Source organism: Salmo trutta, chromosome 33 (assembly GCF_901001165.1).
Source record: "Salmo trutta chromosome 33, fSalTru1.1, whole genome shotgun sequence".
NCBI classification, from domain to species: Eukaryota; Metazoa; Chordata; class Actinopteri; order Salmoniformes; family Salmonidae; genus Salmo; species Salmo trutta.
In genome coordinates, this window is record NC_042989.1 from 9,846,718 (window position 1) to 9,869,556 (window position 22,839).

General features: G+C 45.0%; 1 protein-coding gene across 5 annotated transcripts in view; it reads right to left on the reverse strand.

Annotated features, from left to right (window-relative positions):
- npas3 (neuronal PAS domain protein 3) overlaps positions 1 to 22,839 on the reverse strand; it is a 343,109-nt gene that overhangs the window by 257,594 nt on the left and 62,676 nt on the right. For all 5 annotated transcript variants that reach the window (XM_029729734.1, XM_029729736.1, XM_029729735.1 and 2 more), the window contains one exon: positions 3,025 to 3,123. In XM_029729734.1, the coding sequence (XP_029585594.1) occupies positions 3,025 to 3,123 (99 nt within the window). The remainder of the gene's footprint in view (positions 1 to 3,024; positions 3,124 to 22,839) is intronic.

The window sequence follows — 22,839 nt, forward strand, 5'->3', positions numbered from 1 at the left end:
GGAAGTTTGGAAGTCTCTTTCTTATTGGTCTATTAACTCATTTACTGCGTGGTGATGTCACCATGTAAAGCCAAAATTCCATCCCACCAGAACAGGCTGAGGTTTCAGGCGGTCTTTTCAAATAGCACTTACACTAAAAGGGCATTATCATAATTTTCACAATTTCACATTATTATTCCAACCTTATAGCGTGGAAATATATATAAAACACAGAAAAATCTTGTTTTTGACTGCACCGGGCCTTTAAGGACGTGACTAAGCTACATAGCATAAACCTATAATGATGTTTTGTTTGGTCATTCTTTGTCATTGGTCTTGAAATGTATGCTGTACAAGAGCAGACAGGCAGACTGACAGATCAGGATGTTCTGACCTTGACCTATGACCTCTCACCCTAATCCCCCCCCTGACAAAAGACAAGTGTCTAAACGGCACCACTTAAACACACACAAACAGACACACACAGCTTGGTCCCTGACATGCTCTGGCTAAAACTCCACTTCCACTCTCCCACCTGGAAAGCTATTTCAGACTTGGTTTTCAAGTCTCCTTTTATATTTGGTTTGGGGGTAAAGGAACAGCTGCTATGTTCGAGTTTTATACCTGGAGTATGGAAGTTTTGCAGCTGCATGCATAAAGAATCCCCATGGCAATGGGAATGTGAGATAAGAGAGAGGGAGAGGAAGAGGGGAGGAAGAGGGGAGGGGAGGAGGAAGGATTTATGTGTTTTCAGAGCTGTCATGCCCTAAAGAGATTCCTTAGGCAAAGCAGGCCACCTGCCACACGGTATATAAAACTCCAGTCTGCAGGCCGGTCTCGCTCTTTCTCCTACTCTAATCGGTAGCTTCACTTGGTTCTTACACAACATAAGGTTGGTTTCTAGAGCCGGGGTTAGGACAGACATGGCGTTAAGACACAACGGAGGAAGAGGTAGCCGGTTATATCATACTGTGGGCCCTTGTCAGTCAGGTGAAAACAGGCAAACAGAAAATTGGAGACCAAGGATCATTCTGAATGGGATGTAATAATGAATAACGGTATACTGTACCTATAAAAGCTTCATTTATGGTCCATCAGTAGAATAAACTAGACAGCGTCATCTCTACCATCTCATGTACAGCAACATTTACTCCTAGGCTAAGGGCCAACATGGATGCTCCTCAGCCCTAACTGTATAGTAGTGTATTATTGGTGATCTGTACTTGTGACACAGACAGTGAGAGACTCATCCTGATCTTCCCACACCTCAGCAAGGTATATAGCTCAATCCTTGTGTGCTGTTATCTAGGGGCAAGGGGTGTTTGTGTGTGTGTGTTTGTGTGCCAAGCAGCACATAAGGAGTAAGGGGGTGGGGGGCAAGGGACGGGGGTTACTGAGACGGGGATCAGGGGCAAGTGGAGTGAACTGCTAGCTCCCCTCAGAGCGCTTGGTAAACGAGAAGAGACAGGTGTGCTGGGGGAACCTGGGCCGCTGCAGCCCTGTTCGGCCCTGCTCGGGGAAGAAGTGGCCATCCTTCTCACCCACAGCCATTTATCTCAATTTCACCCTGTGCTGCAAACCGCTTACAACACACACACACACGTTGTCCGGCCCGTACGTTCAGGCGCCGTTTAAACTAATCATGGTGGCAGAATGGGGCCTACCTTCATCAGCATAGAAAAACCCATCTAAACCTAGCTACCTACCACATAGCATACACAACTTTAAAGCAACACACACACACAGTGTTCCTCTTCATCTCAGCTGGAATTTGGCCACTACTTAGCCTGGCTAAGAAGCCATACTGCTAGTGCTGAGTTGAGCCACTAATCTCAGTAGCCAGATAGAGAAAGTGAGGAGCTGTAGAAAGTAAAGGCCGAGGTGTGCTGTATTCATCTGGACCCTCAGTATACTGGCCTGTGTGTGTGTGTGTGTGTGTGTGTGTGTGTGTGTGTGTGTGTGTGTGTGTGTGTGTGTGTGTGTGTGTGTGAGACAGCACATAAAGGGATCCAGGCCTGAGAGTAGGCTAATCATAAACACAGACTGTAATGACCTATTAAGAAGTGTTTTTTTCTCAAAGCGTTACATAAATCCCCTTTATTCAGGCCGACAGTAATCCTGCCGTCGCCCCTGTGCTGTACGTCAGAGGGAGAGAGGGATGGAATCCATCTGAGAGCTAGAGGAATTATGCTCCATGTTCATTTCCTAATGTGTAAGCCTGGCTCGTTTACTACAAATGAAAGAGGGGAGAAATGAAAAGATGCTCTTATGAAGCTGTAAGCCAGCGGAATACGTCAAAAGTTGACTTCCCACAATGCCACTGACTAGTTACCCACTGTGGAGCCTTTTATCTCCCCAGTTTGATAACACAGAACAGGCTCCCCTGCGTTATAAAGGGACAGTCAGTGTTTCTCTGACTGGTGTATTGTTGATCAATGCTCGGAGCCACAATTCCAGCTTTAATTAGAGTATGACTGTCTACATACTGCATTGTCTTTGGATGGCAAAGGAAGAGAGGGATCCTTCATTTGAACTGTAGTTACCTACTGTAGAAGAAACATAGCTAACTCCCCTTAGATCTACTAACTCAGTGTCAAAAATTACATTATGAAAAAGCAAAATGACATAAAAAGCAAAATGACATAAATAGTTCCTGTACAGAAAATAAAGAACATTACAACACAGCTTCCAGGGGGATTTTTAATTCTACATGTCATTATGTGTTGCTCAGAAGCGACCATGATTTTTCTAATTGACCACATTTAAAAACTACAGAAGCTAACATTGAAAAAAGGATAGCCATACCCAAGTGCATCTAGGCCTACATTTTGGGTTAAGTAAAGTGGAGTTATCATTTTATGCACAAGCCGGCATCCTTAACCATGTTGTCTCTCTAACCAGACCAGAGAGAGAGTTCGCTTGTATTGTAACAGTATGTGTAGCAGCTGAGCTGTGCCCTGGTCTGCCCCTGTCCAGAAGGAAGAAGGGAGGGCAGAGAAAGGAAGGCAGGAAGGAAGGAAGGAAGGGGGAAAGGGATGGAATTACCATGGCGATGAGGTATGTTGTTGCCCTCCAAGGTGGAGTGTCTTGGGCCTAGAGGCTGAACACGAGCTGGTATTAGCGGGCCTCTCCCAGTAAGGGTCGCTGTGGAGAAACAACGTGAAAATCTCTTAAAGCCTATAAGGAGAGAAGAAGAGTATGGAGCAGAGCCATACATATACTGTCTATACATGTATGCATATGGTTCTGGTGTGAGCCCCTCTATCCTCCCCCCTCAAAGTCCACAAAGATCATTCATTACACATATTGATCTAAGTCAGAGACAAGATGCAGTTCTCATTTAAGTTACAAAGAAATGTGTCACTTTTTTCACAGTATTCAGTAATGATGGTGTTGCTAAACGATACTGTACCACAACAGAACATGTAATGTACGCAAGCATGCAATCATTTCCAGCCAACAGTTACATGAAAACACGGTGTGTGAAGCTGGTGGGTTGATTCAGTCACATGGAACCATATAACCACGGAAGGGACATTTCTGTGGAGCCACATTCTCGCAAAAATTCAGACTCTCATGCGGTGATGTCAGGAAAAGTAATACAAATCACATGTCAAAATTTATGAAGTTATTAAGTTACTATCTTTTTAGGGAATTATTTGGAATTCTACACACCCATAAAGAGTGGCTGTCAGAACTGATATAGTATTTGATTGTTCATATGGCCTGCGAATCAGTGAACTGCGTCGAGGTGTAGGTGAACATTAGATACAGTATGTACCATGCAGCCAAACACTGACATTGTCTGCACATTTTGTATGGATATTAAGACACTTCATTGGCAGGTTGACTTCATATTTGTCACGTGTGCTCCCTCTCCGGCCTCTAGGTCACCAGGCTGCTGGTTATGGCGCACACCTGTCACCGTCATTACGTGCACCTGCGCGTCATCAGACTCACCTGGACTCCATCACCTCCCTGATTATCTTCCCTATATATATATATATATATATATATATATATATATATATATATATATATGTCACTCCCTTTGGTTCCTTCCCCAGGTGTTATTGTTTCTGTTCCTGTGTCTTGTCTGTGCGTTCGTGGTTTCTTGTTTTGTATTGCGTTAAGTTTATTTATTAAAACACTCACTCCCTGAACTAGCTTCCAGACTCTCAGAGCACACGTTACACTATTCTTGGTATGTATGGGCTTAGGAGATGTTATTTTGAGCATGACCATGAAACGCTATTTGGTTAGTATAGAACAGGACTCAGGGATAATCAGTTTGCTTGAAATGCACCTATTTTCAAGAGACTATATATATATAGTGTAAAATAAAATGAGTCATTGATTTATAGACACTGGTTTTCATTCGATTTGAGATAAAGTATAATTTACAGAGGAATATTGAGGAAAGGCACATACTAATTGTATTTAGATATATTGTCATGTTATTGTTGTCAGGTGTACATCTGCTTTAGTCCGACTCAGTACATTAGAAAAGACAGGTGCGACTCTCTCTTACGATCACAATCACAGACACCCGTAGACTTCCAGCCATTGCGCTAACACTAGTTAGCGTTGGCTAGCGAAACTACCACTAACTTCCATCATACTGGACGCAGCGACATAAAATAATATCCATGAGTTCATCTGACCCTAGGGATGTAGATAAAGGGTCTCATTGCCAAAGTACCCCTTTAAGGACCTCCTCACACCATCCTATAAAACAGCAGATACCTTGAGTGAAATGGTCTCACTACGAAGGAGGGGGGAGCATTTACAGGAAAGAAATGGCACGAGCACTCTCCGGGAGCGTCACTTGCACTGTACAGCCCTCGCTAGCTAGCTAGCCAGCTATCTCCCTCAAGATTGATGCGTTGCAATTTACAAACGTCTGCAAGCCACATGTCACTTAGTAGAATTTATTCCCTGCAGGTATGGGTAATGTCAGCCAGTGCAATATGCTCCACAATAGCCGCCACCACCACTGCCACTATACACTGAATGAAACTACAAAAAGACACACACACACACGCACACTGACACACTATCTGGCCTGAATGGCACAAAAACAGCACAATAGATGTGGTTTCAAGGCCACAAGGTAAATTGCAGACAGCGATGGGAGATTTGGACCATTTTTCAAGGCTGACTATATTACACACTGTACCGCATTGTGTTGAAATTATACACTTTTTCACGTGGGCGAAAACGAATCCCACCAGCCCCATTCTACTCTATAAAATGTTCCAATGTGGCCTTTAGACGATTTCCTAAGAATCAGCCATGTGATTGAAAACATGTCACTTTTATACCACACCACTGTTCCTTCTCTGTTTCCACTCTGGCGGCAGGTAATCTAGCGGTTAGAGAGTCGGGCCTGCAACCAGAGGTTTGCCAGTCTGAATCCCAAGTCCGACGGGAAAAAACTGCTGGGAAGTGAGCTGGCTATTGCCTGCCGTTGTGCCCTTGAGCAAGTGACTTAACCCCCCCACAACAACAGCTCTCGGGCGCCCAGTGTGGCAGCCCCCCCCCCCCCCCCCCGCACCCCTCCCAAATAAATGGAACTGTGCGTCTTTCGGAGGGGCTGGGTTTGAAGAGGAAGTCACATTTCAGTTGGACCTTGTGTGCAATTGACCAAAGCACCTGTGAGCCTTTAGTTGTTTTCTCAACATGTTTTAACTTCTGACATGCAGGTCGAAAACCCACAATCCCCTGCATATACTGTATATCTGAGTCTGGATTTAGACAGGTGATCTAGTCTTACTGCTAGGGGACTGGAGCTTGGTGTTTACTTGGTGTTCCTGGGCTGGACCATGGGGTAGGAAGCCTGGAAGGTCAGAACCATAGCTATCCTGGCACCAGAGGGGTTTTCTGCAGTGAGGCATAACACTAGTGGTGCTCATTGGGTGGATAGAGAGATATAGAAAGCACTGGAGGATTGTTGGAGGATTGTTATCCAGCCATGATGGCTCTTTGTCAAAACAGCAGCCTGATCCTCATCCTGATCAGCTCACCGCATGCCTCTGTTTCTCTGAGTGAATGAGGTCTGCAGGGGTGGATGGTGGGGCTTTCTCTCCTCTCCTCTCCTTATCTCTCCTCCCTCTCCTATCCTCCCCTCCTCTCCTACCCTCTCTTCACCTTATCTCTACTCTTCTCCCCTCTCCTCTCCTCTTCCCTCATCTCCTATCCTCCCCTCCTCTCCTACCCTCTCTTCACCTTATCTCTCCTCTTCTCCCCTCCCCTCTCCTCTCCTCTCCTCTTCCCTCATCTCCTATCCTCCCCTCCTCTCCTACCCTCTCCTACCCTCTCTTCACCTTATCTCTCCTCTTCTCCCCTCCCCTCTCCTCTCCTATCCTCCCCTCCTCTCCTACCCTCTCTTCACCTTATCTCTCCTCCTCTCCCCTCCCCTCTTCCTCTCCTCTTCCCTCATCTCCTATCCTCCCCTCCTCTCCTACCCTCTCTTAACCGTATCTCTCCTCCCTCTCCCCTTCTCACCTCCTCTCCCCTCCCCCTCTCCTCTTCCCTCATCTCACCTCCTATCCTCCCCTCTCCTAACCCTCCCTTTCCTCCTCTCTCTCTCTCTCTCTCTCTCCAGCCCCCTGAATTTGTTAACAGGCACATCTCTTCTCTGCTCCTCTGAGGTAAGGGGTTCAAATCAAAGGGCTGAATCAGAATCGGTGAGCGACGTACAAACAAACAAACAAAATAAAAACCCAGCCAACGAGGTCTGCATCATCAGTCTTCAACAGAGACATGCAGCAGGAAACAACCAAACCCCCTGCTGAGAAACACTTTCCTCAAACCTGTCATTCATTGACAAGACAGGGGGACAACATTGTAGGCTATTTTGCACTGTGAAACAACAACAACCTGGTACCTATGGAGAGGATACAGAGACCCATGGAGCCAGACATGAAGAGAGGAGAACAGAGACCCATGGAGCCAGACATGAGTAGAGGAGCACAGAGACCCATTGAGCCAGACATGAGTAGAGGTGTATTGGGTTCTGCGGTGATGATGAAAATATATTTGCTGGAGCCTGGCGGTAGTAAGTGGCTGATGAATAAGAGTGGTCAGACCCCAGGAAGAGCAACATCCCGCTGTTAAACCATACACACACACACACACACACACACACACACACACAGGAGGAGGGACCATCTCCCAGTATAAAACCACCCCACCCCAGAGGAAGTCCCAGCCCCTCCTCAGAACCCAACCGTCCCCTGGCTGGCTGACATGTTTATTGGGACTTTATATTGACTCCAGGATCGGGTGGTTGGGGCCAGCCAGTTGATTTAAAAGGCCTTTTATCGATGTCATCTGGAGGACTGAGGTGAGTGACATTTACAGGTAAATTCTCTCCCTGTACCGCCAGACTATTACATAAACACAGTCCTTCCACCGGTTAACTAACCACACCTCCATAGTACCTCTCCCTCTCCATGCTGCACAGCGCTGGGAGGAGATCAATCTTACGTAGGGAGGCCATCGACTGTGACTATGTGGTTAACCCTTCATTGGGCTGGAGGGGAGTTAACAGCTTCCCCAAGGGGGAGAGTGCTGTCTGATTTCAGCATAACAGAAACTCTCCCCACATAAAACTTATCATGTAATGTAACTAATTGCCCTACCAAATAATACACAAGGGACCTACATTATGGTTAGGCTACTGTTGAGCCATGCACTGCATCAAAATGTACAATTAATTGGTAAGACTAGTGAGTATAATTAAGTATAGTATGGAGGAAGACAAGTTCAAAACGTTCGAACTTTCGTCCATTTAATTGGTCTAAGAAATATATTAACTACAAAATGTAGAGTACAACACGAGGGCATGTTGCGACTATGTACTACATTAGAATGTCAAGTGTATCAGTTCTCCAAGCTAGTAGATCATTCACTGTGTAAAGAGAGGGAATATCTTCTCTGTATGCTGTCTGTCTGTCTCACTGAATATTTAACCACTACATGAGTCCTGGCATCCAGCCAGCAGGCAGGGTCTAACGTTCCCTGATATCAAAGCTCCACTTTACACTCCATTCAGAAAGTGTTCAGACCGCTTGACTTTTTCCACATTTTGTTACGTTAAAGCCTTATCCTAAAATGAATTAAAATATACTTTTTTTTAATCATCAATCTCCGCACAATACCCTATAATGACAAAGCGAGAGAAAAAAATGCAAATGTTTTAAAAATAAAAAAAAACATTTCTTTACATAAGTATTCAGACCCTTTGCTACGAGTCTCGAAATTGAGCTCAGGTGCATCTTGTTTCCATTGGTCATCCTTGTGATGTTTCTACAACTTGACTGGAGTCCACCTGTAGTAAATTAAATTGATTGGACATGATTTTGAAAGGCACACACCTGTCTATATTTATTTATTTATTTATTTCATTTTTTTTAAACCTTTATTTAACCAGGTAGGCTAGTTGAGAACAAGTTCTCATTTACAACTGCAACCTGGCCAAGATAAAGCCAAGCAGTGTGACACAGACAACAACACAGAGTTACACATGGAGTAAACAATAAACAAGCCAATAACACAATAAACAAGTCAATGACACAGTAGGAAAAAAAGAAAGTCTATATACAGTGTGTGCAAAAGGCATGAGGAGGTAGGCAATAAATAGGCCATAGGAGCGAATAATTACAATTTAGCAGATTAACACTGGAGTGATAAATGAGCATATGATGATGTGCAAGTAGAAATACTGGTGTGCAAAAGAGCAGAAAATTAAATCAAATAAAAACAGTATGGGGATGAGGTAGGTAGATTGGGTGGGCAATTTACATATAAGGTCCCACAGTTGACAGTGTATGTCAGAGAAAAAACCAAGCCATGAGGTCGAAGGAATTGTCCGTAGAGCTCTAAGACAGGATTGTGTCGAAGCGCAGATCTGGGGAAGGGTACCAAAACATTTCTGCAGCATTGAAGGTCCCCAAGAACACAGTGGCCTCCATCATTCTTGAATGGAAGAAGTTTGGAACCACCAAGACTCTTCCTAGAGCTGGTCGCCCGCCAAACTGGGTAAACCGGGGGAGAAGGGCCTTGGTTAGGGAGGTGACCAAGAAACCGATGGTCACTCTGAGAGAGCTCCAGAATTCCTCTGTGGAGATGGGAGAACCTTCCAGAAGGACAACCATCTCAGCAGCACTTCACCACTGAGGCCTTTATGGTAGAGTGGTCAGACGGAAGCCACTCCTCAGTAAAAGGCACATGACAGCCTGCTTGGAGTTTTCCAAAAGGCACCAAAAGACTCTCAGACGATGAGAAACAAAATTCTCTGGTCTGATGAAACCAAGATTGAACTCTTTGGCCTGAATGCCAAGCGTCACCTCTGGAGGAAACCTGGCACCATCCCTACGGTGAAGCATGGTGGTGGCATCATCTTGCTGTGGGGATGTTTTCAGCGGCAGTGACAGGGAGACTAGTCAGGATCGAGGTAAAGATGAATGGAGCAAAGTACAGTGAGATCCACGATGAAAACCTGCTCCAGAGCGCTCAGGACCTCAAACTGGGGAAAAGGTTCACCTTCCAACAGGACAACAACCCTAAGCGCACAGCCAAGACAACGCAGGAGTGGCTTCAGGTCAAGTCTCTGAATGTCCTTGAGTGGCCCACCCAGAGTCCGGACTTGAACCCGATCGAACATGTCTGGAGAGACCTGAAAATAGCTGTGCAGCAACGCTCCCCATCCAACCTGATAGAGCTTGAGATGATCTGCAGAGAAAAATGGGAGAAACTCCCCAAATACTGATGTGCCAAGCTTGTAGCGTCATACCCAAGAAGACTCTAGGCTGTAATCGCAGCTAAAGGTGTTCCAACAAAGTACTGAGTAAAAGGTCTGAATACCTATGTAAATGTGATATTTAAGTTTAGAATTTTTTATACCTTTGCAAAAATGTAAAAAAATATGTTTTTGCTTTGTCATTATGAGGTATTGTGTGTAGATTGATGAAAAAACTTTTTTTTTAAATGATTTTAGAATAAGGCTGTAACGTAAAAATGTTGGGAAAAACTCAAGGGGTCTGAATACTTTCCGAATGCACTGTATATACAAAAGTATGTGGACACCCCTTCAAATTAGTGGATTTGGCTATTTCAGCCACACCCGTTGCTGACAGGTGTATAAAATCGAGCACACAGCCATGCAATATCCATAGACAAACATTGGCAGTAGAATGGCCTTACTGAAGAGCTCAGTGACTTTCAACGTGGCACCGTCACAGGATGCCACCTTTTCATCAAGTCAGTTCGTCAAATTTCTGCTTTGCTTGAGCTACCCGGTCAAATACAAGTGCTGTTATTGTAAAGTGGAAACATCTAGGAGCAACAACGGTCAGCCGCGAAGTGGTAGGCCACACAAGCTCACAGAACAGGCCTGCCAGATGCTGAAGTGCATAGCGCATGAAAAGCATCTGTCCTCAGTGGCAACACTCACTATCGAGTTCCAAACTGCCTCTGGAAGCAACGTCAGCACAAGAACTGTTCGTTGGGAGCTTCATGAAATGGGTTTCCATGGCAGAGCAGCCGCACACAAGCTTAAGATCACCATGCGCAATGCCAAGCGTCAGCTGGAGTGGTGCAAAGCTCACCTCCATTGGACTGGCCTGCACAGAGCCCTGACCTCAACCCCATCGAACACCTTTGAGATGAAATGGAACGCCGACTGCGAGCCAGGCCTAATCGCCCAACATCACTGATGCTTTTGTGGCTGAATGGAAGCAAGTCCCCACAGCAATGTTCCAACATCTAGTGGAAAGCCTTCCCAGAGGAGTGGAGGCTGTTATAGCAGCAAAGGAGGGACCAACTCCATGTTAATGCCCATGATTTTGAAATTAGATGGTCGACGAGCAGATTTCCACATACTTTTGTAGTGTATGACACACACACGCACACACACACACACACACGCATGCGAGGACACACACACACTCTCACTTTTCCCCTTCACACCACACAGGACAGATCATACACTGCTTTATGCAGACGTTCTAGACTTCCTCTATAGTGACCACCACGCTACTCTACTCTTCACCAATCCAAATCCTTGTTAGGCAAAGGTTGCTCTGACATTTAGTTGAAGTGAGTGAACGCTGTATTACTGTAATATATTTCATCCGAGGGGTCTGGGCTGTTAACTGGGACTCTTAGTGGTACTTGACAGACCATCACAGAGTGTATAAACCCTGAAGAGTGGAGGAGTGGATAGGCTCTTAGATACTACTGTCACATTCAGGAATTGTTCAGATGAATTATACAGGAATGTGCAATTGTGTCGGAGAGAGAAAGGCTTTCATGGATATCAGTGGCACATAGGTGGAAGGGCTCCAATATTCAATAAATCCCTTGCATGGTGACACCATTTTAAATGTTCAATGGCATTTAATTGGTGATGAAAGGATAAATATCTTTGCATTGTCAATCCCAACAGTATTGGGAGAGCTGTCTGATGGCTGTCCCTCCTCTGGTTCCTGAGCTGGTCTCCTCCCAGGTTCACAGCTAAGAGGCTGAATGATTAACCACAGTCTAGTGCTCCACATCAAACCTGCACAGTGTGCACACCACAATGCCCTGCACGGGAGAGACAGAGGGCCAAGCCATCTCTACACAACACTGTCATTCACTCACCCATGCACTGACAAACACTCTCTGCTGGTTGCAGGCCACAGCGCTGGGCTGAGGACAAAGGCAGAGGTAGTCAGAGATACCATTCCTCTCCTTGGCTGTGACAACAGGAAACCACCAGTACTTAGTCAGCAACAAAATAGTCTTGGAAAGCAATGTCCCACAAGCCCTTTTCTGTGGTCATCTCCTTTGGGCGATGTACCACGTGCACAGACATGTACAGACATGTACAGACATGTACAGACATGTACAGACATGTACAGACATGTACAGACATGTACAGACATGTACAGACATGTACAGACACAGGGAGAGAAGGCAGCCATTGGTACACCTAAAACCCATCCATATGGTTGGTAAACACTGTATTGTAGAAAGAAGACAATGGCATCATTCCTTACATGCTCTTATCATAAGGATGCCAGTCAGTCACTGAGTGGGTGAAACAGCAGTACTTGGTTAGAGTGATATCTTCAACCAAAGTGTCTCTATTCTCTTCCTAAATGTTTTAGCTCAACTGCGGTGAATGTCAAATATGGGTTTAGAGATGCCACTTCCAGTATGCACAGAGACACTGTGATTGCTACTGCCAAAGGGTGTGTGTGTGTGTGTGTGTGTGAGTCATACAGTGCGTCTGAGATGGGGAGGTAGTCTGATAGACACCCCAGTGATCCGTAGGTTGTGTTGGTTCTGTCTGTGGCGCTGTCTGAAAACCCAGGCATCAGGAGTCAGAGAATCAGGCGGTGTAAGCCCCGGCAAACTGACTTCAATCTGCAAACAGAAATACTTGCCGACGCCACTTCGAGACCTCAAGACTGTTCATTTGACATCTTCTGTGATGAAAGACTACAGCATCGACTGATAGAGAACATGTCATGTCAATTGGTTTCCAATTGTAATGCCTGTTGTATAATGAAAGTCGATGCGACCCAAGATCAGGTTCATGCTCCTCTCGTCGTCCAGCTCTACAATGTGTCATGATTAAAAAGAGGCTAGACTTAAGTCCCATTTTACTGCAGCACAACAACCAATACTAGGAAATATTCTGCTATTCTGTTCTCCTCCAAGGAATGGAAAGTCTGTTTTAACCTAGCAAATGAATCCTATTTAAATAGTTATACGTGTTAAAGAGAGGAGATACAATCATTTTTGCTTAATGCGTAATTAACTCTTGACTGAGAATAATTCATTCCTTTAAGTCAAAGGAGGGATTGAAAAAGGAGGGATGAAAAGGGAGGGATGAAAAAGGAGGGATGAATAAGGAGATATCGCCCACTTCTGTGACTGTCATTGTTGTAATTCACTGTTGTGACACCTGCGGTCACGCTGACCTTCAGCAGCCAATCAGGCTGTTTACTCAGCCTCAACCACACTCTCTTATTGGACTGGGGGAAATGATCACAACCATTATTCAAACAAGACAGCAGCAGCCACAGCGAGAGAGAGATGGCAAGAGAGAGATAGGAAAAGAGACTTCAGTTCAGTCCTTCCTCCTCCTTCAACTCAGTCACGGAGGAGGGAGAGAAAACTCAGAGTAGCGACTGTTGAAAAGAAAGTCCAACTTTTGAAAGTTCTAAGACGTGACAAAAGCAGTACAGACGGCAAAAACAAAACCCAGTTAAAAGAAGTGTTGTTTGCTTTCTAGCTTTGTCTGCCTTGCTCTTGAAAAAGCGACTTCAAATAATATTTAAGTAATATTCAAGTGTGAAGTGTCTGATATGCAGATAGAGCTATGCCGAAAATACAGTAAATACATATTGAATTCCAGGGGACAATTCACGATAAATCTGTCAGAACCATAACTTGTGCCTTCACAATATGCACAGAGGAAACATTACTTTGAATTTCCTAATAATTACTATTAGGAGGTACTTCAAAATAGTGACAACACTGACTCTAGATGTATAAGTACTGAGAGACAGAGAGAGAGAGGGACAGGGAGAGAGCGAGAGAGGGAGAGAGAGGGGGACAGGGAATGAGAGAGAGGTGGGACAGAGAGAGAGAGAGAGAGAGAGAGAGCGAGAGAGAGAGAGAGAGAGCGAGAGAGCGAGCGAGAGATGATGACCACAGCTGCCGCCCAGCTCAGTACAGTACACTACCTATCTCTATCTGTAGCAGTAGGAATACTACTAGGTCTATTACCCTGGACCTGTGGCTGTGTCCAGGTCAGAGGCAGCGATGTTCAATTAAGCCCTGAGCTATTTGTTTGTGTACAGTGGTACTTTCTCCTGCGATTCTCCATTATGCCAACAATATTCCCTGTCATATTTGATTTGCAGGGCGATGCAGCAAGGCTAGAGTGGTTCTGGGAGAGTGTCAGTCACGGCAGGAGGGAAGAAGGGAAGGAGGGAGGGAGGGAGGGAAGGAAGGAGGGAGGAAGAGATGGAAAATAAGATTTGGTCATTGACTGCATCAGGGAGCTGAGCTGCATCATTGTCCTGTGCCGCCTGCGTTCGTTCAGAAATCACGTCAAGTAGAGGTGCCATTATAATTATTGTCTGTGTGCTACTGGAGCAAATCAAGGCTTCTCTGTCTGTAGCTCGTTAATAAAATCTGAAGAATAACAATTACAAGCCATTACTTGAGAAAAGCAGCAGAAAAGCAATTGATACAGCTGGAATGCAGCCAAATAGCTTCCGCACCAATTAGAGTGCCATCTCATCGACTCTCATCCGCCTTTTCTTTTTACAGGAAATATTTGAGGGCAAACAACCTCAACCATCATTTGCATGGAGTGTCATTTTGCCGCAACCGATTAGATAGAAAGGGCCAAGTTCCTGCCCTCATAAAATAAAACATCTGGAGATGCCTTAACATATATTACGTATGTATTTATGCATTACTGTATTTATGCATGTCAATCCAGAGTGAGGAGAAAGGGATGCTCAGAGCACCTGAAATATCCAGGACCAATCAGTCAGGGCCATTCATTTGCATGGCTCTATATGGTTTCTCTGCAAAGAGAACATGATGTTATCAAATTCTAGAATCAGCTTCCTTTGATGGCGAGCGTGTTTATTTTGGATGGGGAGGCAGGAGGGGGGGGCGACATGTCTCGGAGACCGTGAATGACATGAACACCGGCGCTGGGGAGCTATGGGGTTCTTAAGCGCTCCCTGAGCAGGGGGGGTGAGGAGGGGAGGGAAGGGATTGGGAGGGAGGGAGGGAGCTGAGAGAGAGGGCTGGTGAGAGGGGGTGGGGAGAGAGAGAGGGAGACTGTCAGGATGGGTGTGATGGAGGAAGGAAAGAAGGAAGGAAGGGAGCGAGTGTTGGAGCTGAGAGAGAGAGAGGGATGCTCAGTGCTCAGTGCCCAGCATGACTTCCAGTCACACAGATTAGACATTCCCTGTGAAACAGCTTCCTCCTCTCAGTCTCTCAGTCTCATCACCCGACGAACAGACAGCCTGCAGGTTCAGCAGCCAGTCACACAGTAATGCTCCTACAGCCTCCCTGCCACCAGCAGACTACAGCTGATGACCACTAGAAAGAACCCCCTGACGAAATTCCGTAGGCTGTCTTCTCATCTGATCTCCTGAGGAGAACGTGACCGTATCTCATCCGACGTGACGTTATCTGACGGAGGATATAATAGTCTGTTGACATAGTTTTGCAGAGTGATATAAGCACATCAGCCTTACCGCACATCAGCCTTACTGCACATCAGCCTTACTGACTCTGACTAGCCTCAATGTTGACCGTTTTAAGTGGGCTGAGATTTAAGTCATGTTTACATAGCGCAACCATAACAAAAAGTACATTGTGATTTTTTTTATTATTTTAAATGTGTTTCAACAATGTAGACTATTCTCAGAGATAGTGAAAAGAGGTTCTGACAGGTATTAAAACACCTCTGATGAACATACAAACACAATTAGGCATTTGACAGTTAACCCTTTTCAGTAACACAATGCATACTGAGGCTGGAGTTGTAAGATCTTAATTTGAGGAGAACTTTCCTGCAATGGAATAAAATGTAAAACGTAGTGTTGTTGAGGTTTAAAATGACTTGTGAAGTTTGTAATTTCCACTTTGAAATTTCAGACTTGTATCAAACCCTACAAAAAAAATGTCCATTAATTAGAATCCACATAATAATTCAAATGTCCTGTTGCTGCAGGATTATTTTCCTGCTGTAGCAAACTGGCTCAAATTAAGATGCTACATCTGCAACTGCAGCTCTGCTGACAACAAACCATTTACATTTTAACATGTAATTGCTGGTTTGTGATAAAAACTAGCTCAGCAGAATACAAGTAGCCTAAAGGTTCTAGAACAAGTCTCCTTGCTCATTTTGTTGACAACCTTTTAATAAAACATGCCACCACATACAATTCATCTGAGACCTGCAATTTCCTCCTGCTTTGCATCGCTGGTAGCTACAGTTTCTAAAAATATAAAGAATATTCCCCCATGCTGGAGCACCACGCCGTAGTATTAACTACAAGGTCTGCAATCTCACCTTAATTGTGGATTATACACAGAAAGAAACCGCATAAAGAGGATTTAGAGAGCGAAGGAGAGGAGAGAGTGCGTGTCAGGGCCCTGCAGGCTGCAGCAGAGATGTGGAAACAGTGAACAACTCTGGCGCAGACTGCTGCTTTCATCATCTGGGAATTGATTCTGTGGGTTCGTGTCACAACAAACAGAGATCAAACCAGAATTTGACACAACCAACTTGTCACTACTTCTGGTGTATTAAGCTTACTAATGAACAATAAAATACCAATCAAATGATTTGTCCTTTTTTCTCCCCACTTGGGGAGATTACAGAAGGTACACATCCTCTCTGTTAGAACAAACATCTGACAGAGTGGTGGAGAAGGAAGCCTAACAACCAGCCAGGTGCACTGCAATGGAGGCTAGTCTTCTAGAAAACTTCATTATTATTACCCAGAGTCTGGAAACAGATCAGGAATGTGTCAGATCTTGACCAATGGCCAGCACAAAACAGTTTATCTATAACCAATTAACCTCTGGTGAAGTGCTGCCAGTGACACCGTAACGGCTCCAGATCTGGCATCAGCTAGCATCAGCGGCACCAGCCAGCCAGGCCAGCCAGCCATCTCCCTCAGACCCACTCAAATCTGGGTGAAGAGTGAAGAGACCCTATCGTTAGGGCCACATCGTGGACTGACCAGGGAAAGCTGTGGGCCCTGGGCCTCTGTTAGGGCCCTGCTGACCAGCAAAACCTCTTAGCTCTATAGTAGCTCTGGTCCTGGTCCAGCATTGTGTTGAACAGAGAGCTGTACAGTACCTCTGGTCAAGAAGTAATGTGTTGAAGAGAGAAGTGGAGAGAGAGAGCGAGAGAGAGAGAGAGAGAGAGAGAGAGAGAGAGAGAGAGAGAGAGAGAGAGAGGTGGGCAAGCTGCTGTTGGACAGCCCAGTGTTTCAGTGTTACTGTGTTGACATAGTGATGAGGCTTTCTGCCAAACAACTGCAAGCAAGACCAAGCAGGGGAGAGGGGAGGAAAGAAGAGGACTCCCTTCCCTCTCTCTGTCTCTCTCTCTCTCTCTCTCTCCTTCTCCTCCATTCCTCATATGATGACAACTCTTATTGGACACACATGTTCCATAAACAAAGATAAAAGAATACATATAATTAAGCCCTGCCTAGCAATACGTCTGGAAAGCAGAAAAACTTTGGGTGAGCAGCATTTTGCAGTCACGGTCAGTTAGAGCTCTCCCTGTGGGCAACACAGCTCTGCTCTGGTTCTCTCTTTATAAGGACTAATCTGAATGGCTGGCAAGAGAGGGGGGAGTGCCAGAGGCATGATGTATCTGCTCTGACGGATGAAGGGAACGGAGTCTGAACTCTGGTGTCCAAACACTCAGCGCGCCCTAGACCTTCTGTCTGAGGACCAACTAGGTTCACCCAGACACATAATAATACACACAGGCACAAACCACCTGAGAACACAGCAGGAAAGGGTGGCCACAGCACCGAAGGGAGTGATTGAGAAAGCTTCTTCTACTTTCCCCAACGCCCAAGCGGTTATCTCCACCCTGCTTCCACGAAAAGACTTCCACCCTGCTACCATGCAGTGGGTAAACGCAAGTATTTCCCATGACTGTGCCTCAAAAACAAATGTTTTCCACAACTCCATCCTGGACTTGAACATCCTCTATGACCAGGTCCACCTATACAAGGCAGCAGTGTCCACCTTGCCCGTACTCTAAAGGACATCGCTCTCAAACACAGCCCCAACACAGGGACAACAGATCAATAGACACCCCGCCCAGACCAGCGAGGAGAGTACCTACATCCAGACCACAACACCACCGGCCACGTACACACCCCCACCCCAACCAATCAACACCCCCCCCAAGTCAACCATGCCCACACCCCTTTTTGTCCCCCTCAGATCAGACCTATGCCCCTCCTTCCCACCCCATGCACCCCACCCCCGCAAAGAGGGCCTCAACATGGAAGTCACACATACGCCCAGGCTGTGAGCGGGTAAACAGGCCCAACCCCCACTCTTACACTAACCCAAGCCAATGGCATGTACCAGATGCTCAGCAAGCTCTGCTCACACTTACTGGCCTGAGGCCAAACCACACGACCAACAACATTGGACACTTTATGGAACACAAAGTCTTCACTATCTCATCCTGGAATATCCAAGGCCTGAGGTCATCTGCCTTTGGCCTAAAGAGCAGGAACCTGGACTTCATAAAAGAAATCTGAAATACAGACATTGTCATCCTACAAGAAACCTGGCATAAAGGAGACGGGCCCACTGGTTGCCCTCTAGGTTACAGAGAGCTGGTAGTCCCATCCACCAAACTACCAGGTGTGAAACAGGGAAGGGACTTAGGGGGTATGCTAATTTGGTATAGAGCAGACCTAACTCACTCCATTAAATTAATCAAAACAGGAACATTTTACATTTGGCTAGAAATTCAAAAGTAAATGATCTCAACAGAGAAAAATGTCCTCCTGTGTGCTACCTACATCCCCCCACTAGAATCACCATACTTTAATGAAGACAGCTTCTCCATCCAGGAGGGGGAATCAATCATTTCCAGGCCCAGGGACATGTACTAGTCTGTGATGACCTAAATGTCAGAACCGGACAAGAACCTGACACCCTCAGCACACAGGGGGACAAACACCTGCCTGGAGGTGAAAGCATTCCCTCCCCCATATGCCCCCCCAGATACAACTATGACAACATAACCAACAAAAATGGGTCACAACTCCTGCAGCTCTGTCGCACGCTGGGTCTGTACATTGTCAATGGTAGGCTTCGAGGGGACTCCTATGGTAGGTACACCTATAGCTCATCTCTTGGCAGTAGTACTGTAGACTACTTTATCACTGACCTCAACCCAGAGTCTCTCAGAGCGTTCACAGTCAGCCCACTGACACCCCTATCAGATCACAGCAAAATCACAGTCTACTTGAACAGAGCAATACTCAATCATGAGGCATCAAAGCCAAAGGAACTGAGTAACATTAAGAAATGCTATAGATGTAGTTTGGAAATGCTAAGGAATGTAGTTTGGAAACCTATCAAAAAATTATTAGGCAACAACAAATTCAATCCCCTTTAGACAACTTCCTGGACAAAACATTCCACTGTAATAGTGAAGGTGTAAACTTGGCAGTAGAAAATCTTAACAGTATATTTGACCTCTCAGCTTCACTATCAAATCTATAAATCTCAAATAGAAAACCGAAGAAAGTTAACAACAATGATAAATGGTATGATGAAGAATGCAAAATTTAAGAAGGAAATTGAGAAACCTGTCCAACCAAAAACATAGAGACCCAGAAAACCTGAGTCTACGCCTTCACTATGGTGAATCACTAAAACAATACCGAAATACACTACGGAAAAAGAAGGAACAGCACGTCAGAAATCAGCTCAATGTAATTGAAGAATCCATAGACTCTAACCACTTCTGGGAAAATTGGAAAACACTAAACAAACAACAACACAAAGAATTATCTATCCGAAATGGAGATGTATGGGTAAACCTCTTCTCCAATCTTTTTGGCTCTATTTTTTAATTTTATTTTTTATTTCACCTTTATTTAACCAGGTAGGCAAGTTGAGAACAAGTTCTCATTTACAATTGCGACCTGGCCAAGATAAAGCAAAGCAGTTCAACAACATACAACAACACAGAGTTACACATGGAGTAAAACAACATACAATCAATGATACAGTAGAAAGAAATAAGACTATATACAATGTGAGCAAATGATGTGAGATAAGGGAGGTAAAGGCAAAAAAGGCCATGGTGGCAGAGTAAATAAAGTATAGCAAGTAAAACACTGGAATGGTAGATTTGTTATTTGAAGAAAGTTCAAAATTAAAATGTAAATAATATGGTGCAAAGGAGCAAAATAAATTAAATAAATAAATAAAGTAGGGGAAGAGGTAGTAGTTTGGGCTAAATTATAGATGGGCTATGTACAGGTGCAGTGATATGGGAGCTGCTCTGAAAGCTGGTGCTTAAAGCTAGTGAGGGAGATAAGTGTTTCCAGTTTCAGAGATTTTTGTAGTTCGTTCCAGTCATTGGCAGCAGAGAACTGGAAGGAGAGGCGGCCGAAGGAGGAATTGGCTTTGGGGGTGACCAGAGAGATATACCTGCTGGAGCGCGTGCTACAGGTGGGTGCTGCTATGGTGACCAGTGAGCGGAGATAAGGGGGGACTTTACCTAGCAGGGTCTTGTAGATGACCTGGAGCCAATGAATTTGGCGACGATTATGAAGCGAAGGCCAGCCAACGAGAGCGTACAGGTCGCAGTGGTGGGTAGTATATGGGGCTTTGGTGACAAAACGGATGGCACTGTGATAGACTGCATCCAGCTTGTTGAGTAGGGTATTGGAGGCTATTTTGTAAATGACATCGCCGAAGTCGAGGATTGGTAGGATGGTCAGTTTTACGAGGGTTAGTTTGGCAGCATGAGTGAAGGATGCTTTGTTGCGAAATAGGAAGCCAATTCTAGATTTAACTTTGGATTGGAGATGATTGATGTGAGTCTGGAAGGAGAGTTTACAGTCTAACCAGACACCTAGGTATTTGTAGTTGTCCACAAATTCTAAGTCAGAACCGTCCAGAGAAGTGATGCTGGACAGGCGGGCAGGTGCAGGCAGCGATCGGTTGAAGAGCATGCATTTAGTTTTACTTGTATTTAGGAGCAGTTGGAGACCACGGAAGGAGAGTTGTATGGCATTGAAGCTCGTCTGGAGGGTTGTTAACACAGTGTCCAAAGAAGGGCCAGAAGTATACAGAATGGTGTCGTCTGCGTAGAGGTGGATCAGAGATTCACCAGCAGCAAGAGCGACATCATTGATGTATACAGAGAAAAGAGTTGGCCCAAGAATTGAACCCTGTGGTACCCCCATAGAGACTGCCAGAGGTCCGGACAGCAGGCCCTCCGATTTGACACACTGAACTCTATCAGAGAAGTAGTTGGTGACAAAGAACAAATAGCAAAAACATATACATGATCAAATACAAATCTTAGAATCAACTATTAAAGACTACCAGAACACACTGGATTCTCCAATTACCTTGAATGAACTACAGGACAAAATAAAAACCCTCCAACCCAAAAAGGCATGTGGTGTTGATGGTATCCTCAATGAAATGATCAAATATACAGACAGCAAATTCCAATTGGCTATACTAAAACCCTTTAACATCATCCTCAGCTCTGGCATCTTCCCCAATATTTGGAACCAAGGACTGATCACCCCAATCCACAAAAGTGGAGACAAATTTGACCCCAATAACTACCTAGGGAAAATCCTCTGCATTGTCATTAACAGCAGACTCGTACATTTCCTCAGTGAAAACAATGTACTGAGCAAATGTCAAATTGGCTCTTTACCAAATTATCATACGACAGACCACGTATTCACCCTGCAAACCCTAACTGACAAACAAACAAACCAAAACAAAGACAGTCTTCTCATGCTTTGTTGCATCCGGCCTCACCCTACTAGAATCTGAAGTCAAATGTCTACTGTTTGCTGATGATCTTGTGCTTCTGTCAACAACCAAGGAGGGGCTACAGCAGCACCTAGCTCTTCTGCACAGATTCTGCCAGACCTGAGCCCTGCCAGACCTGGGCACTGCCAGACCTGGGCCCTGCCATACCTGGGCCCTGACAGTAAATCTCAGTAAGACCAAAATAATGGTGTTCCAAAAAAGGTCTATACATATCTTGGCCTAAATATCAGCGCCACAGGTAACTTCCACAAAGCTGTGAACGAGCTGAGAGACAAGGCAAGAAGAGCCTTCCTTCTATGCCATCAAAAGGAACATAACATTCGACATACCAATTAGGATCTGGCTGAAAATACTTGAATCAGTTAAAAACCCTGTTGCCCTTTATGGTTGTGAGGTCTGGGGTCTGCTCACCAACCAAGAATTCACAAAATGGGACAAACACCAAATTGAGACTCTGCATGCAGAATTCTGCAAAAATATCCTCTGTGTACAACGTAGAACACCAAATAATGCACGCAGAGCAGAATTAGGCCGATACCCGCTAATTATCAAAATCCAGAAAAGAGCCATTAAATTCTACAACCACCTAAAAGGAAGCGATTCCCAAACCTTCCATAACAAAGCCATCACCTACAGAGAGATGAACCTGGAGAAGAGTCCCCTAAACAAGCTGGTCCTGGGGCTCTGCTCACAAACACAAACACACCCCACAGAGCCCCAGGACAGCAACACAATTAGACCCAACCAAATCATGAGAAAACAAAAAGATCATTACTTGACACATTGGAAAGAATTAACAAAAAATCTGCGCAAACTAGAAGGCTATTTGGCCCTAAACAGAGAGTACACAGTGGCGGAATACCTGACCACTGTGACTGACCCAAACTTAAGGAAAGCTTTGACTGTGCACAGACTCAGTGAGCATAGCCTTGCTATTGAGAAAGGCCGCCGTAGGCAGACCTGGCTCTCAAGAGAAGACAGGCTATGTGCACACTGCCCACAAAATGAGGTGGAAACTAAGCTGCACTTCCTAACCTCCTGCCCAATGTATGACCATATTAGAGACACATATTTCCTTCAGATTACACAGATCCACAAAGAATTCGAAAACAAACCCGATTTTGATAAACTCCCATATCTACTGGGTGAAATACCACAGTGTGCCATCACAGCAGCAAGATTTGTGACCTGTTGCCACAAGAAAAGGTCAACCAGTGAAGAACAAACACCATTGTAAATACAACC